General features: G+C 42.6%; 1 protein-coding gene across 2 annotated transcripts in view; it reads left to right on the plus strand.

Moving 5' to 3' along the window:
- Positions 1-13195, plus strand: part of LOC138467753 (zinc finger protein 544-like) — a 402382-nt gene extending 389187 nt beyond the window's left edge. For both annotated transcript variants that reach the window (XM_069607981.1, XM_069607982.1), the window contains exon 10: positions 12293-13195. In XM_069607981.1, the coding sequence (XP_069464082.1) occupies positions 12293-13071 (779 nt within the window). In that variant the 3' untranslated portion in view covers positions 13072-13195. The remainder of the gene's footprint in view (positions 1-12292) is intronic.
- The last annotated feature ends 3586 nt before the right edge of the window (positions 13196-16781 follow it).

Raw genomic sequence — 16781 nt, forward strand, 5'->3', positions numbered from 1 at the left:
TTAGCGTCACTGAGCGTAGGTGCGTTTTCAGTTGGTAGGCATCATGTTGTGTTGGGGTGAGATTGTGCATGGTTTGCTTCATTGTCAGGGTGTTGTGAAGTGCATGTGGTTTGTGGTGTTGTAGATGTATGGTTGTGTTTAGTTTAGTTACACAAAAAGAAGGTATACTAACAGGTGTCTAAACCCAAAATGAGGAGGCGTAAGCAGAGGGGTGAGTTTTTAGTACAGTTAGTTAGTGGCAATACATTACCTACCGCCGACATTCCGATTAAATGCGGCCTATATCACTACCCCTGACGCTCATTCTAGTGTGTAGCAATTACCACCCCAACAAATTCCTCCACGTGAGATACTCTAATAGAGATTAATTTAATGGATCTGACATAGGATCAGAACTTTTACAAAATAAATGAAAATTAAGAAAAGAAAATACTGTACCAAGATGGCCATTTCCTTGATGGCCTCGCGGAGCAGAAGCAGCTGCGGTGGCGGCACTTGCAGCTTTCACAATGAGGTGTAAGTGGGGAGGTGGGTTTGAAAAAAAACGGGGGCGGACGGTGGGGGGAAGATGGCGGGGAACCGATCATCAGGTGGCTTGCAGCGTTAGCAGTTTCAGCCCATGTTTCTAGCCTCCTGATTGGCTGCCTACCCCCTCGCACAGTGCTAATGCAGTTTGATGACCCTAAAGGATGCCAATACAAATGTAATACCTCAAAATATTTTTCAAAGTTCAAATTAAGTCTTATATCTTAATCGAAATTTGGCAGAAAATGCGGTTATGTAGTAAGAGAAATAAATTATGAAGTATCCATACTTCTATATGGAATAGCCCTACAATTAACATTACATTTGCAAAGGACTGTCTAGAGATCTTCACCAAATTCAGCAAACTTGGCCAGCTATTTAGTGGAGAATCCTTTTCTCTCTCTGGAACAAATGAGCAAAAAAATACAGATTCCTCTCCTTTAGTGTATCCAATTTAAAACGGTGCATTTAGAGATCTGAACATATAAGGGCCCCATTACGGGTCTGCTCATATTACCTCTGAAGAATATAATATTAATAAATGAAAAACATTATGTACACTTTCTTTATCGCTTTGTCTGAGCCACTACTATGCAAATATATCAATCTTATACTCCACATAAGTTGGCAAAATGGGGCTGTAAAAATAATTATAAATATTTGAGGTACAGAGAAAATGTTGTCAATTTGGTACATGTATGTGCACAATGCATGCATTTGGATAAATTATTGGGAAGAAATACAAAGGCAACTCGGCCAATGCTTTGCTCCTAAAAAATATTTTTGTCTCCTTTTTTTGATTCTTTCAGAGTGATAGAGGATGAGGAATCATGCACAAATTTAGAGAGGAGATGAATGTATAACTTGATTATCTATAGGCGACAGGCTCTGAAGACATGAATTGGAGGTAAACCTCCTACACTGTGTTATGGTGGAATGATAAACATTCTTATGCTAGAAAAAGACACTTGAAAAGTTAGGTCTAACTGCCAAAATGTATTTAGGGATCCTACATTTTTTTGGAAGGGCGGGAATTAGAATCTATTTATAAGTCGCAATTCTTGTCTTGTTTTCTCTTTTCTCCCTTTGAATTTTTCCTCTGTTAAAAATATACTTATGAAGGGGTTAATTCCAAGTTTTGCATTGAGTACTGAAATTCTGGAGAAAGAAAAACCATCTGAGGATGCAATGCGACAAAACCCGGAGATGACAGTTGCGCCCATCCTCTGAGCAAAAGCAATCTGAGAGGGAAAACAAAAAACAATCGTCTTCAGAAATGTCCGAATCCAGATGCCCAAGGATTTGGCCAATATCTGTCACACAGTCAGAAGAATTGTTCCAGTTAGGGCACATGCTTGCATTGAATGCTTTAAGCACTAGTCCATGCAAAAAGAGCAATGTTACACATATTGACAGGCATATTTGAATGGGCAAAAGCAGACTCACAACAGTCTCACAGCATGCTGCTAACATGCCCCAGATCCCAACCTCCAGGGAGCGTGCCATGCAGTGAATGCTGAGCAGTACCAACGCAGCACATGGCAGCTCCAGCAGAGTTGAACAATAGGCCAGACTTGATGCAAACCATCACCAGGCCATTCTACAGGTCCCTATGCACATTGTTTTCTTAATAGGATTTTAGAGTTGCACTCCTTTTTGGATAATGCAGTGTTGAATAATATTAGACTTGGGGCAATTGCCTGTTACATGTTAGACCTGCATGAGGCTCTGGTAATGAGTGGAAAACTCCTTTTCAAATGCCCTTTGGTCATCATGAATATTGAAAATTAGATTATGCAGTTCTCTATCAGCCTTTTAAGGTTAATGCTTGCACTTTATTCTCATATCTTAAATAAATGCATGATTCATCACTTAGCAAATTCTTTGTTCTATGCATCTCTCTCAGGAGTATGTAGGTGTTCGGGACCATTTGCATAGACATACTATTTCTGGTAAAATGAATAAGTGTGAGGTTTTGTTTCATATTTCTTTATTAGCATTTTTGAAAGTTACACATATTAACTCACAAGGATCTAATCAACAGCACCAATAGTCTGTCCCACCCTCTATCCACGGAGTCACAACAGTATATTCCAGTTGCAATGCACAATATAAATGGTCATATTCTGCCTTATACATTGAGTCCCACAGTCCTAACATCAGAGGCCCAATATCCTTTGCATCCTGGCCGTGAACATCAATCCTTATGCACATCCCCATACATTTTCAAACTACCTTGCATGGACCCCTCCGATCTCCCTCTATCTGCGACCGGAGAAATGTGAGTTTGAGAAAGACCTTGTTAAGCGTTTGTGGTTTTTGATTTCCTTGCTTGAGTTGTCTATAGATTCAATGAAGGAGGCTGCAGTTTTGGATGTCCCAATTGTCTGTGAAGGAAGCCACATGGTTTCTGAGGTTTTCTAGTTTCTATAGGCAGTCCATTATGTCCTATTATCGATACACTTCTGAGATTAACAGTTTATTGAAGAAGGAGAACTGAAAGGGCTTGTTATCTCTGAAGAAGGCTTTTGTAACTGAGCCTCCAATGTGTCCCCCAGATATTACTAAACATCTTTTTATAGACACATATGCTTCTGATAGGCCTCTTGTAGCAGATTTATATTGATGACCAAGCAGAGGCTCCCACATTTTTTGTATCTGAAACTTCATGTAAGAGGAAGCTCTGTTGGCGAGAAAGGAGACTTGTACTGATTGTAGCCATTTGTTGTCCAGAGCTTGATTTCTTCTTTAAATCCCTAGTCACCCACACAAATAAACACACACACACACACACACAGTCTCTCTCACAAACATCCTCCCCTTCCTTTCTCTACTCTCCACTACCCCACCCCTTTCTACTCTCAGCTTTCAATTCAGTCTCTCACCCACTCACATACACTCCTGGAGAAGCTGCCATCTCCCAGCTTACTCTCCACACGGGATCTGTTGGTTGTCTCTATGACCATCATTTTGACTTCAGAGCAACCAGAGGCAAGGAAACTACTCTCCCGAACACCCATGAAGATCTTCTCTCTAATCTTGACTCCAGCCTTCCTTCTGGCCTCATCCTCCTTGACACGGTCAATCACGCCATCCTAATCAATCGACGCTGTGAGAACCTGGGCCTCACAAATCAGGCCCTGGAGTGGTTGACCTCCTTCCTTCTGGACTGACCCTGCCAGGTCCAACTTTGGCCCTTTTTCTCCACCACCTCTCTCCACATGTGGTGTTACTCAGGGCGTTATCCTTTCACCCTGGTTCTTCAATGTCTACTTGGCCCGTTTGGCCCACCTGATCCTCACTTTCTCCTCTAACTTTCAGTGTTATGCGGATGACACTCAGCTTTCTTTCAGGCTCCCCTCAGCCTTTTCTCCTCTCTCGCTCATTCCTGACTGTCTATCAGTGATTCAAGATTGGTGTGCCTCCGACGATCTATGCCTTAATGCTAGTAACATGGAGATCCTTCTCATTGGGACCCCTGCTGCCGCTTTCCCTCTCTCACTCTCGCCGCCCTCCTTGGGCCCTCTTCCTTTGCCTTCCTGTGCAGCAAAAAACCTTGGTGTCATCTTCGATTCCACGCTCTCCTTCTCTCCTCACATCTCAGACCTTAACAAGAAGGCCACTACCAGCTGCACCTCCTCAGAGGTATTCTTCCTTTTCTCACTTTCCCCCAAAGGCTCACGGTCTCCAAAGCCCTTGCTCTCTCTAGGCTGGACTACTGCAACAGCCTCTTTCTCAATCTACCTTGCTCTACTCTTTGCCCACTGCAACTAATCCAGAACAGGACTGCAAGACTTATCCTTGGCCTCAAGCCCAGGGACTGTATCTCTCCAGCCCCAGAATCTCTCCACTTGCTCCCAGTGGCTGCCAAGGATCAAGTTCAAGACCCTCTGCATCATCCACAAGGATTTCTGGGGCCAGGCCTGCACTACATCCAACTCTCTCTTCCAAAATACCTTCCTTCTCGAGCCCTTCGCTCAGCTACCTCCAACTCTCTGACGCTTCTCCAGGCATAGAGTGGGGGTAGATCCCTCTCCTCTGCAGGTGTTCCCCTCTGGAATGGCCTCCCTGCCCCTCTCAAACTTGTGCCAGACCACCTGATGTTCCGGAAGCTTCTCAAGACCTTCCTTGTCTCCTCTGCTTTCTCTCTCTCCCTGCCCTGCTGACTTGCCTGTCTGCTGCACAGACTGGTTACCATGCTCCTCCATGATCAGTCTCCCTGGCACTGCATCTGGGACTACCGTGCACTTAGGGGCTGTACCTGTAACCCCTACAGCCGCCTTCCTCTTTGCCCTTACCCAGAGCCGCGCTGCCCTGGCTGCACTTACTCAGAGCAATGTTGCCCTGTTGCACTTCACCATAACTCTCCCTGCCACTCCCCCTCTCCCTTCCCACTGCACTTTGCGTTGTTGCACTTGCACAATCTGAATGACACAAGGCCTAGTAAGATCGTTTGTCTTGTCCTCCATTTGTTTTGTTGCGCCTAGAAACACTTGTGTACATGCATGTTATAAATGATTTATCATATCACACACAACCCAACTGGTACAAACCTCTCACACCCAACACCTTACCTCCATGCTCTATCCCACCTTTGTGTCCCCCCAGTGAGCAGTATACTACAGCTGTGCAGCTATGTAGTATTTCCTAATGTTGGAACCTGGCCTCCCCCTTCCTCTTATTGCTGCCACATTCTGCCTAAGACTATATGAGTTCCATTGCCTGCCTTCACTACTTTATTATTCAATATTCTGCATTTGTTGTTGAATCCAGCGAAGGGGATGTAAGGTTTGCTGGGGAACAGGTATAGCAGTTTGGGCACTATCACAAGTTTAAGCAGTATATTCTTTCCTGCCATCCCAGCAGGGAACTTCATCCATTGTGACACTCTGTCATCTAGGTTTTCCAACGACTCCACTGTGTTCTGTTAGAATATCTTCTTGGGCGCTTGCTATACTGTGCCCCTTAGCAGCCCTTGCCTGTGATCAGGACCTCTCAACTCCCTGCAACATATCACCACTAACACATCTACCGTGATTTTATACCCAATCCCATACTTCCTGCCTACCTGTTTCTACCCCTAAATGTCCTGTCTTCTGTATTCTGTATACAAGTGTGTAATTAGCCTCTAGCTAAACCATCTATTTCCAGCGATTCAGCGCCATTCCAAGTGTCCTACCATTTTCACCCCCATACTCTGTCACCTTCTCTCAGTTCACCCCCTCTGTCTATTCTCTGTTGCCTGTGTCCTACTTCTAAGCAGACTTTTTCTGGGTGTCACTTGTTATTCCACATATCCCAGTAGCTTTTTAGGGTCAATGAAGAAGTGGAGTCCATCAGCCATCATGATCTTCCATCGAGCTGGTTGCATCATTGCATACCTTTATGTAGTGCTATCGTAAAGCTGTCTTCATCGTTGCAAACTCTTCCCTCCGCCTCTGGACTGTGACAGTGAAGTCCAGAAAAATTATGAGCCCGTTTTTCACCCAGCGTGATGTTCCCATGGCCCCTTGCTGCAGCAAGAACAGTATCTTAGTCCATATAGTTCCAAATACTTGCAATCATGAGTACTAGTTGGCCCTCAGGAAGTGGACATGGTGCCTAGAATGCATCTCTGGCAACCCTACAACGTGTGTGTTGTTCCATCTCACTCCCAATTCTGGTCATGCCTGTTTGGGGTCCACCGGCATGCGGTTGATCTTTTTTGGGATAGAATTCAGCATGTCCTCGGCTTCACTGCTCTGAGTCTCGGCATCCCCAAGTCCTTCTTCTAGATCATTAATCTGCTGCCGCATAACAACTAGTTTTACCCCACGGTGGCAACCTTGTTGGATGGTTCCTCCTTCATGGTTCTCATTTCAGCCAGAACACCCACCAGATCTGTACACCCCCCTGGATGTGCTTTATATGTGTCGTCGCTCTCTGCCAGACTTTCCAGACCCGTTTTTCCCGGCTGAGGATTTGGCACGGTATATCACTCGGTTCAGTTTTGCTTCACGTCAGTTTTGCCCTTCAAATCTACCAGCAATCTCCTAACGCTTTCTTCCATTGCTTTCTGTGGGGAACCCTTCAGAAACAGACTTTACATTTAAGTTTACAGCTGTGGAAAGTGTCAGCTGCATGGGATGTTTTTCCTCATTGGCTTGGCATCCTGTGGCCTTCATACAAATATGTTTATATATAAGGAGATTTTTTTAGTACAATTCTGTACTACAAACAAGTTCAGTTCAAGCAAAATCCATGCTTCCAGTGCAATTGCAGCACCTTTCAAGACTATGAGACGAAATCCACCTGGATAAAGAATTCACTGTCAAGCCGAAGCATATTATTGGTAACACACTAATTTACTCTTTGCTAGATGGCCAAATGCCAATAGGAGAGAACATATAAAGGGCGCCTGGCGGAGTCCTGATATGCCCTGGAGGGTACCTGTATGCAAAATGCTAGAAATCAGGGTGAGAAATCCGTAGACAGCTGTCTAGTTTTGAAGCTATTTTATCTTGCCTCCAGAACGATTTTGCACAGATGAATATATTTAAACATTTACAAGACTTTCAATAAGGTAGCGGTGCCCGTCAATGGCGACTGCACTCCTCCATTGCCACGAGGACTGCAGTCGCCATTGACGGGCACCGCTCCTAGAGCCCCAATGCTGTATTTATTTGCCATCGTGACCCGGTTTGTACAAGTCTTTCCATGTCACGTGCTGACATGCTTCTCAGAGTCCGTACCCATAACAGGACTCCCAGCACAGCGTCGCCGCTGCACCACAGCAGACGATTACCTTTACGGACAGCACCACTACCAGTGATAATCCTGATGAAGGCCACCATCACCTCGGGCTCTCACCCAGCCCCGTTTGGCCGAAACACTTCCGTGTCGATGTTTTGTGGCACAACCCCTGTGTATATGTTTTTATAGATAGTGTTGTGTACACTATTGTGTTTAGTACCCCCGAATTTACCACAGTCCTGGGTTGCACCCTGTAAAAATTCTATGTTACCACTTACCTGTACTGCATACTCTTGCATCACTGTGGAAACTGTTCCTCGACAATTTAAGAGGACGATACTCACCTGTATTTCCCTTGTAAAATAAACGTCTGTCCAAAAAACTTTCGTGCTTGTCGAAAGTCTTGTACATGTTTAAATATATTCATCTGTGCAAAATCGTTTTGGAGGCAAAATAAAATAGCTTCAAAACTAGACCGCTGTCTACGGATTTCTCACCCTGATTTCTAGCATTTTGCATACAAATGCCAATAGGGCCAGTCTATTGCAGGACAAATCAGTCAGCTATTAACCAGTTCATCACAGTAAAACCACAGAATCCATTAGGCTAATTAATCTGTACACTTCAGACTATTAAGAGATGAGAAAAATATTCCTGAAAAACTGGCATTTGTTATGTCAAGATCCAGAAATACATTTCCCAGTTTATCCTGCTTTCACCTTTAGGAGAATTCCTAATTTGAGGGACCAGCTGTGCTCTAGCGATCGCAACCATGGAGAAAGAAGTGGTATATCGTTGATAGGTGGCCCTTGGCTGTGGCTCTTCAGATGTGGGAAGTGCAAGATACGTGATTATGTTCCTCAGATCAAGATTCAACAACACATTGCATGTAACTCAATGCACATGGTACATGTAATTTCTTGTCGTTTTCACAGAAATATTGTTGGTTCTATAATTAGGCATTTCATGATGCAAATTCTTGAGCATTACTGTGCCAGTCTCGAATATCTAATGTGCAAACTGCTGATTTCTATTCACGTACTCCAGGCTACAGGAGTTCTGGATTTTTTTTAAAGAAAGAGCCTCATATAATTACATCAGCATGAATTGATTTATAGTTGCAAAGCTTATTGCCAGTTGTTGGCAAGATTGGTAGACGCATATCTAGCAGAGTTCTTTGACAATTGTGGCTAGATGGTTTTGATAGTATTGTTATATATTCATTGACAAACATTTGTTAGGACAGAGTTAAGATGGTCCAATTCATTTCAACAAAACTCATGAAATTTGGCGGATACGGGAAGTGATGACAATCTTAACCCCGAGTTGTTGTCCCCTTAGACGTCACTCATGATGTCATTTTTTATGTCATCCCAGCTGTGATATTATGAATGTGCTTATGGGCTGAGGAACTGTGGGAATTCCAAGTTAAGATTGTGGTCACTTTGCACACCTGACAAATTTCATGGGTTTCGTTATGATAAATCAGATCATCTTAACTCTGTCCTAACTAAAGAGGTTTTCGCTGCCCTCTGCCATGGCCCCTATCCATGCTGCATCAATTGCACAAAAAAATAACAAAGGCCAACTGGACCAGGCCCATACCACCTTACCTAGTAACTAACCAGATCCCAGCTGCCATGGCCTTTGTCAATCAACAGCGTCCACGGCATTCGCCCTTGTCCACGGTCCACATTGCAAATATTAGACAAAAAGACCATGGTCCACTGGAAGGTGTAAAACCCAAATGGAAGCCTTGAGGACAGCTTTAACGCCTTCCATTCACGCCACACAATATTTTCATGCATTTGTACGGCAGAAAGGAGTGGTAGAACACAACATGCATTTTTCACCACCTACTTTCCTCTCTGCCATACAAATGTTCCCGCATTTGCACCGACATGTATTTAAATGATGGTGCAAATGTTGGAGATCCCAATGGGATAATGCTTTATGCATTAGCAAGCAGCATCTACAATTGCAAATAAACACTGCCTGACATGCTTGCATGTCGGACATCGTTTATTTGTAATTGTGTATACTGCTTACCATGCATGCATGGTAAGCAGTGTTCAAATTGAAAATTAAACGCTACCCAACATGTGAGCATGTTGGACAGTGTTTCATTCTAGTTGTAATCGCCACTTATACGCCGCCATGGCCAGTGGCAGAGGCCTACGGCTGTGTCCCATATCCCTGTTACTAGTAAATAACCGGGTCCCACAGGCTATGTTCAATGTGGACCCTGTCCACATTGCAGCAATTAGGCTAAAACACACTATGCCCCTTTTTCACCTCTTTTTTAATTCCTGCGTTCTTTTACCTTTAGAAATTTCCTGTGGTGCAGCCTTGTATTAACGTGTGAATCGTTCCAGCTGAAATGCAATGTTTTTCTTTTACTGCAGTAATGCGCCATGCTAAAAAATAAAAACGTCTTCTCAATCCCCACTGCTACTCTAGATGTGTCCCTTTCCTCCTTTCTAGGCCCCACCCCACCTTCCCTACACTATGTAAATCCCCCTGACCCTCTTGAATGATCCTTTTTCACCCGCTCGTTCCAGTGATACAATATTTTTCCCGAGCGTAACTTTTGAATTTCCCTCAGGATTCCCACTACAAGATGATAATTATCCTACTCAAAACAGGCTTTCCATCCCCCCCTGCCACAAGTGCCCAAATAACTATTTGGTCCTCTTTCCCCCTCCCCACTCCTACCATGATGTGAAACCACCCCTTTCCCACCTATAAATAGCATTTCAGGCACTTATCATTTTCATCTTCCAGTAGGATTACAGCAGAAATAGCTTGCATACAGCAAAATGAAAAGGCAGATTTTCATTTCTGAAAAGTTCAGTGCTGCAATACACTATGGGAGACATTTATGCATGCTTTTTGGGGCCAGGGTCAACCCTTGGCTCGGTTGAATGTTTAAAAAAATACTGGATCGATTTACCCCAAACACCAAAAAATCTACGATCCTTGGTGCCCAATTTGTAACTTTTTTTGTGCAAATCTGCCCAGCGGTTTTTCGCTGTTTCGTGTTAAATGGAAGCACCTCTTTTCTCTATGAGAAAATCAATGGGAGTAGACTGAAAACAGCTTCTTTCCTTTGCTTAATAATGTTTGAACCATTTGACAAATTACCCCCAAAATTTTCAGTTTGGTGGGGCCCATAGCAGACAGTAATAGTGGACAAATTAATCCAGATCCATCCAGTGAGTTAAAAGTTATCAGCAATAGAATTTTGGGAACAGTCATTATAAATCAGGTGTGTCCACCGCCTTGTCAGTTATGTATGCACACACACATACTAGCACCTCCTCGAACTTCTTCCCATACCCGGACTCCGGTCCCCCGAGGGCGTTCAAACTACAGTGCATTGGGACCATACTAATGGTGAAAGGCGCTATACAAATGACGCACTACTACTACTACTATGTTCCTGTTTATCTCAGAGTCCCGCACTGAAGTTGTGAATATGGCAGTCACCCTTGCATCAGGTGACAGACATGGCCGGTAATGGCCCAGCCAGAGCCTGGGCAGGCTTGAGCGAAGCAAGGGCCTCGGGGAGGGCTGTGGGCCGTTACTGGCCATGTGTGCCCCCCGTCAAGGGGGTGATAGCCATTCGTACCCTGGGGTTCATCCGGGATGCAAATGGTTTATTTATTTTTCGGGATATTTGCTGTTTGTATTGTGCGGTGCCAATCTCCCGAGAAAAAAAAAAGATGACTGCTGCCATAGGAAAATGGACTAAGTCCCTTTTCCATGTCTATGGTGGCCACGGGCTGGAGGAGCGCCAGTACCGGAGCACAAAGCTCTGGTCCAGCAGGTAAGTGGGTTGGGAGGAAGGGGGTCGGGAAAGGGTGTATTTTGTTTTGGCTTGGTGTGGGGGAAGGTGGGGAGGCAACAGGGTTGATGCTCTGTGTTGCCTCACCACATTAAAAAAAAGATGCTGGTCCCGGTGGAAGGGCCTCAGGTGGCTGGAAACAGCGGGCAGTACACTGTATTCTCACCCGCTGTTCCAGCCACCTGATTGGCTGATCACCCTTCCCCGGGTGCAAATGTTATTTCGGTAGGTTGTGCACTTTAATAAGCTTTTAAAAATTGAAATAATGCAGTGGATAATTCTACATTTCTATTTGTAGAAAAATAAGTACATTTTCGGTATTTTGCATTTGTAGATATTTGTAGGTCACTATTATAATTCGTACACTTTGTGTCACAGTATTATGAATTGGTGTGCTGTGGTTTGCTTAAAATAGTAAATTCCTTAATGGTTTGTACCTGGTGTTTATTTAAGTATTTGTAGCTGAAATACAGGCAGTTGGGTTTGCCTTATAAGACATCCTAGGAAGAAGATGTGCAGCGTAGCCTTTGTGAAACACCAATTTTATGAACATTGGCTACTTTTTTTAACGTATATAATAAAAGAAAATCTTAGATCCTATCCTGAATTCTCTTTGGTCGTATTGATTTACCTTTCCTCCTCCTTCGCTTGACAAGAACCAGAACTCCTCGCAAGCAGTGACTGGCTTTATTGTTTCAAACGTATGCCAAGATCAACATATTCCTCTCAGAAATGAGCCCATGTTTTTTATAAGGCAGAAAAAAGTTTAATGAAGTTGCAAAAATCCACCGCTTTAGTACAAAGTCACTTCTAATGAAGATGCGTTGATGTAAAATGAATTGTTGAACCAGTGTTTTCCTGGGAATTGTATTTATTACCACTTTTGCTTTACTACATAGCGTGCCTGTAGACCTCTCTTATATTTGACCTCTTGTGGTTTGCACTTGAAGCAAGAAAAGCAACAGTTTCTCTGTGCTCACAGGAGTCACCAAAATGATGATAACTAACCCAATAGGCCTCAAGCATGTTACCTCTACAATGTTGCAGGCATTGAACACAGCATTGGGCCTCCTTAGCGGTAGCTGAAACTATTATGTTTGATCATTGACACAGACTGCGATATACTATTTTCATTTATTGCAGGATTTGAAATGATGAAAACAAATCTGTTTTATTTGAATCTAACAGGTAATGGACGGATTATCATGAAAAAGAAAGATGAACATGTTTTGAAGTGTAACGAGACAACAGCAGAATGCACAATTTCACAAGCAGAAATTAATGTTCCCCATATCTCTGAGAAGCAAGTTCACCAGGAAAGGAAACTGTGCTCAGAAATCCAAAAGCAACTAGAAAGCGAGAACACTGTTAATTTCCAAAGCGGCTTGAGGAAACCTACAGACACCAGTTTCTTTGAGGAATTTTCCAGAGTAGAAATGTCCCATGAACAAAATGATTGGGGAAGCCATTTGAGGAATACTAATGTTCTTATGCATCAGCAAAACATGCAGCAAAATTGGGTACAATACGAAGGAAGAGAGGTTGAAAAAATCTTCATAGAGAGCACAGGTATCATTAGACACCCAAGAAGAAAGAGAGAAAGGCCATATATATGCACAGAATGTGGGAAAAGCTTTACCAGAAAGGAAAATCTTATATTACATCATAAAATGCATATGGGGGTTGTAAAAGAGAGGCGATATAAGTGCACTGAATGTGACAAAAGCTTCAGTCATAAAGGAAATCTTATGATGCATCAAAGAACACATGCCGGAGAGAAGCCCTACCAATGCACTCAATGTGAGAAAAGCTTTAACCGTAAGGGAAATCTTCTGAGGCACCATGGAACACATACAGGAGAGAAACAGTACAAATGTACTATCTGTGAAAAAAGCTACAGCCAAAAGAGAAATCTTATTGCACACCAGATAACACATACCAGTCATGAGAGAAATGCTGGACCATAAAGTGCACAAATACAGACGTAGGTTTCAAGAAATCTAGAACATTATCCTGCCTCAGGCATGGTTTACGATGATGTAATTCTGTGCGTTGAGCAACAACTGGTTTGTACTGAATTCAAGAAAGAAATTGTCATTGTGCTGATTACGAGAAACCCTTCCATTTGAAGAAACACCTTATTGTAAATGAATGTGATTATTTGTTTTTGCATTCCATGAATGTGAGGACTAAGAAGGACGGCATAGTTTTCTTCAACAGAACGCAAGTCAACATCATGTAGAAAAGTGGCTTCTTCACTGTAACAAGGCAAGAAAGGAAAAACTCCAGTGAGCCCAAAGCAGGCAGGCTACCTAAATAATAAAACCAATGGACTATTTTAGCACTAACCCTGGAGTAACATCCTGAGTGAAATATGTGGTTATGTTCACTGTATACAAAGCAGCTCATGTACACTCCCGAATTACCAGCATCAAGTGGCCCCACAGTAGACCACAGGATGGGTCCTCAAATCAAGCATCGGCAGGCTCCTCACCTAAGTGCAGATCAGCTAAAAAAAGGATTGAGTTGAAACTATTAAATTGCAGGGTCTTTGCATGCAGAGGTTTGTGAACCTCTATCTAATGATCTTGCACAGCAATGCATCCTCTAGAAGGCCCTGAAAACCGTTCTTTCCAAGGAGGCATTGGAACACCAGGAATCGCCCCATCCACCCCAGCAGAGATGGGCCCTAGCACCCATTCACTGAACAACACAAAACCAGATTCAAACTCACGGACTGACCTGGTTCCTCTGGAAGAGTCATGATACAATATAGTGGACTGGAAGTGCTAGCACTACAATCTGCCTGCAATGTGACATGATGGTGTGGTACAAAACAAATACATAAAAAACACTGCTCAGGCTGTGGTAGGAAGATGAGTACAAACCTTATCTTTAGATTGAAGGAGATCAACTCCAAGATAAAAAAAACATTAAAGTGTGACAAACTTGGTTATGCTCATAGATCCATTCACCCTGCAATCTATTCTACTTAACAGTTCATTTCACATATGTAAATTCATTCCTTGTGGTTAATAAGCTGCCACAATAGCTCCTTAAATATCCAAGGTCCGAAAGAGGTATTACAAAATAAAATGGCTGTTGATCAGCCACAGACTAAGGATTTTGGTATTGCCTGCATCCATAGCAAAAGGCTTTGTACATGAGATTGTTATTTCAGTGTAAAAAAAGCAGTATTTACTTAGTGCACTGACAAAAGAGCCATTTTTCAAATAATCTCTACTTACTCTACTGGACAGGGCAGTTGGGGAATACATGAAATATCCCAACCTCAAGGCTACTTTTCATTAGTTAATTTGTGTGTCCTGCATTCAGAAAATGAACAGCTATTTTAATCCATGTTAGGCTCTCCCACATAGAAAATAGGCATGCAGGTGAGGCAATATTAGACGCACCAAGTTGGTGAAACATTAGAATATTTGTGTCCCATGGAGAACCAATTATGTATGTATGAGGAGGAACAGAGTGTTGTACAAAGAGAAACAATATAGTTTACCTTTTGCTTAGTGCCTCATATATATTCCATTAACAACTGTTTACAGGTATCGTAAGCATTGCTTCACAAAATACACCCTTATCTCTAATCCAGTTGTGTTGTTATGTTGTATAATGTTGTTACAGGATTTATAAAGTTCCCCTGTGCCTTTTACCTTCTTTCAGGGATGACTATCGCTTTTGCTGAGGTACGTCTCCGCGATAAGGTTGTCATTGTGTAGGTCTGATGAGCAGGAGTTGTGAGTGGTGCTAGCAGTGGAAAAAGACAGCTAATGGAACATTTGAAGTCACAAAGGATGAATGAGGAGATACTAAAGAGAAGAAAATAGTGTGGTTAGAAGTCACTTGTGTAATGACCTATAGCTGAATCAGAACACCGTTTAGTTTGAGTCAATGTTTTGGGATGCCTTTACAGAAAGGGGTGAATTGATAAACATCACCATCCATGAAATCACAATTGTATGGAGAACTTTGGCTTATCAATTTGGAGTATAAAGTCTGGCAAGAATAGAGCATATCCATGACCTATGCATAATACATTTAGATCACATCTGCTCGCCTCCAAATATGAATGCAGCCAATGTTTAAATAAATGAGCAGATCCCTAGATAACAAACCAAAATCAGCAACAATACGAGATCATCAAAAAGCTTATAAGATTCCTGTTTAGCTACTTAAAATCTAAGAAACAAAAGACTAACAATTCAAACATATTAGATGAAGCTGGAAGAATTATAGCAGATCCCAGGTGGATTGTCAGTATTATTTCCAAATGTTTATCATAAAAACATCAGAATCAAATAAAAAAGACACTTGAGTAAAATCACAGGATTTGGATTAAGGAAGCAAGACAAAGATATGTTGGATGTACATTTCCAAAATCCTTAAAGCAATCTACAAATCATAAGTGGGGAAGGCCCCAGGTCCTGATGGCATTCCTATAATCATTTAAAAAGCATTGGTGAACCATTTAGCCTAAAAGTGTAAGATTGAATTCTCTTAATTTGCCTCTGTACCTATGCCAATTGATACTGTACATCAATCCAACATTTTCCTCTGAAGCAATGATTTCTGTGATCACAATGTATATTGCTTTAAATGGCAAAAAGGACCCTTTCAAATGCCTGACAATTTTATGCCACCCAGGTTTGACTGAAATGAAATGTATGTATGCTAAATTTAGTGCAAGTAAAAATGAAAGAGTAGATAAAAAATTGGTCATTATTTCACATTGCCTATTTTACCAGTAATTGTTTCTTCACCATCTTAAAAGAAAAAATATAATCCATCTTTTGGCAATTGATATGTCGCCAAAATGAAGAAGGAATGGATGAATACTGAGAAAAATGTATAGAAAGAATGCTCTCCCTGTGTATATGGAAATATGGTTATTGGAGACTAAATGAACATTCTGGAGTACAAATTATAAAGCAAAATAAGTAATGGAAAACGCATGCTCTTTGGAATGCCTTAATCGAACAATGCACACGATACGCAGGTGATCAATTTGAGGAGGACCTTGTCGGGAGACCTTCTGTAACTTATTCATCACTCTCCAATAGCTCTATAGCTGTCATATCACGGCAAGGATGGCGGGTGTGGAATTGCCGGCGTTATTGTCCGCCATAGCGTTTCCCGGCACGTCTTCCGTTTCCTCCCGCATCGTTCTAGTTGTTGCACGCGTACGTAGCCGGAAGTATTTAGGTCTGTACTTCCTGGTTACGGACGCGTTGCAACGTTTCCGGGTTTCCTCCTGTGTTGCTGTCGCTCCCTCTCTGTACTTGCTTGTATCCCTCCATCTTGCTCTTTTCTCTCGTTTAGTTTATATTTTTTGGTATCTTTAGCACTTTCGTGCTCCTCGCGGCTTTCTGTTTTCCCCTAGCCTCCTTTTCCCTTCTTTTGCTCCTCCCCTCTCTCTTATTCCTTATTTTCTTTCGGTTCCCCCCTTTTTTCCCAGCCCGCATTCTTCCTTTTCTCCTTCTTACCTTTTCCTTTCCTGTTTACTCCTGATCTGCTGTGTACCCGACCTCAGCCTGTCTTTTGGATTGCCCTTGTCTGACCCTCGAGCCTACTGATCTGCTGTCTACCCGACCTCAGCCTATCTTTTGGATTGCCCTTGTCTGACCCTCGAGCCTACTGATCTGCTGTCTACCCGACCTCA

The sequence above is a fragment of the Ambystoma mexicanum genome, chromosome 4q (assembly GCF_040938575.1).
Source record: "Ambystoma mexicanum isolate Mex_15411 chromosome 4q, UKY_AmexF1_1, whole genome shotgun sequence".
NCBI lineage: Eukaryota > Metazoa > Chordata > Amphibia > Caudata > Ambystomatidae > Ambystoma > Ambystoma mexicanum.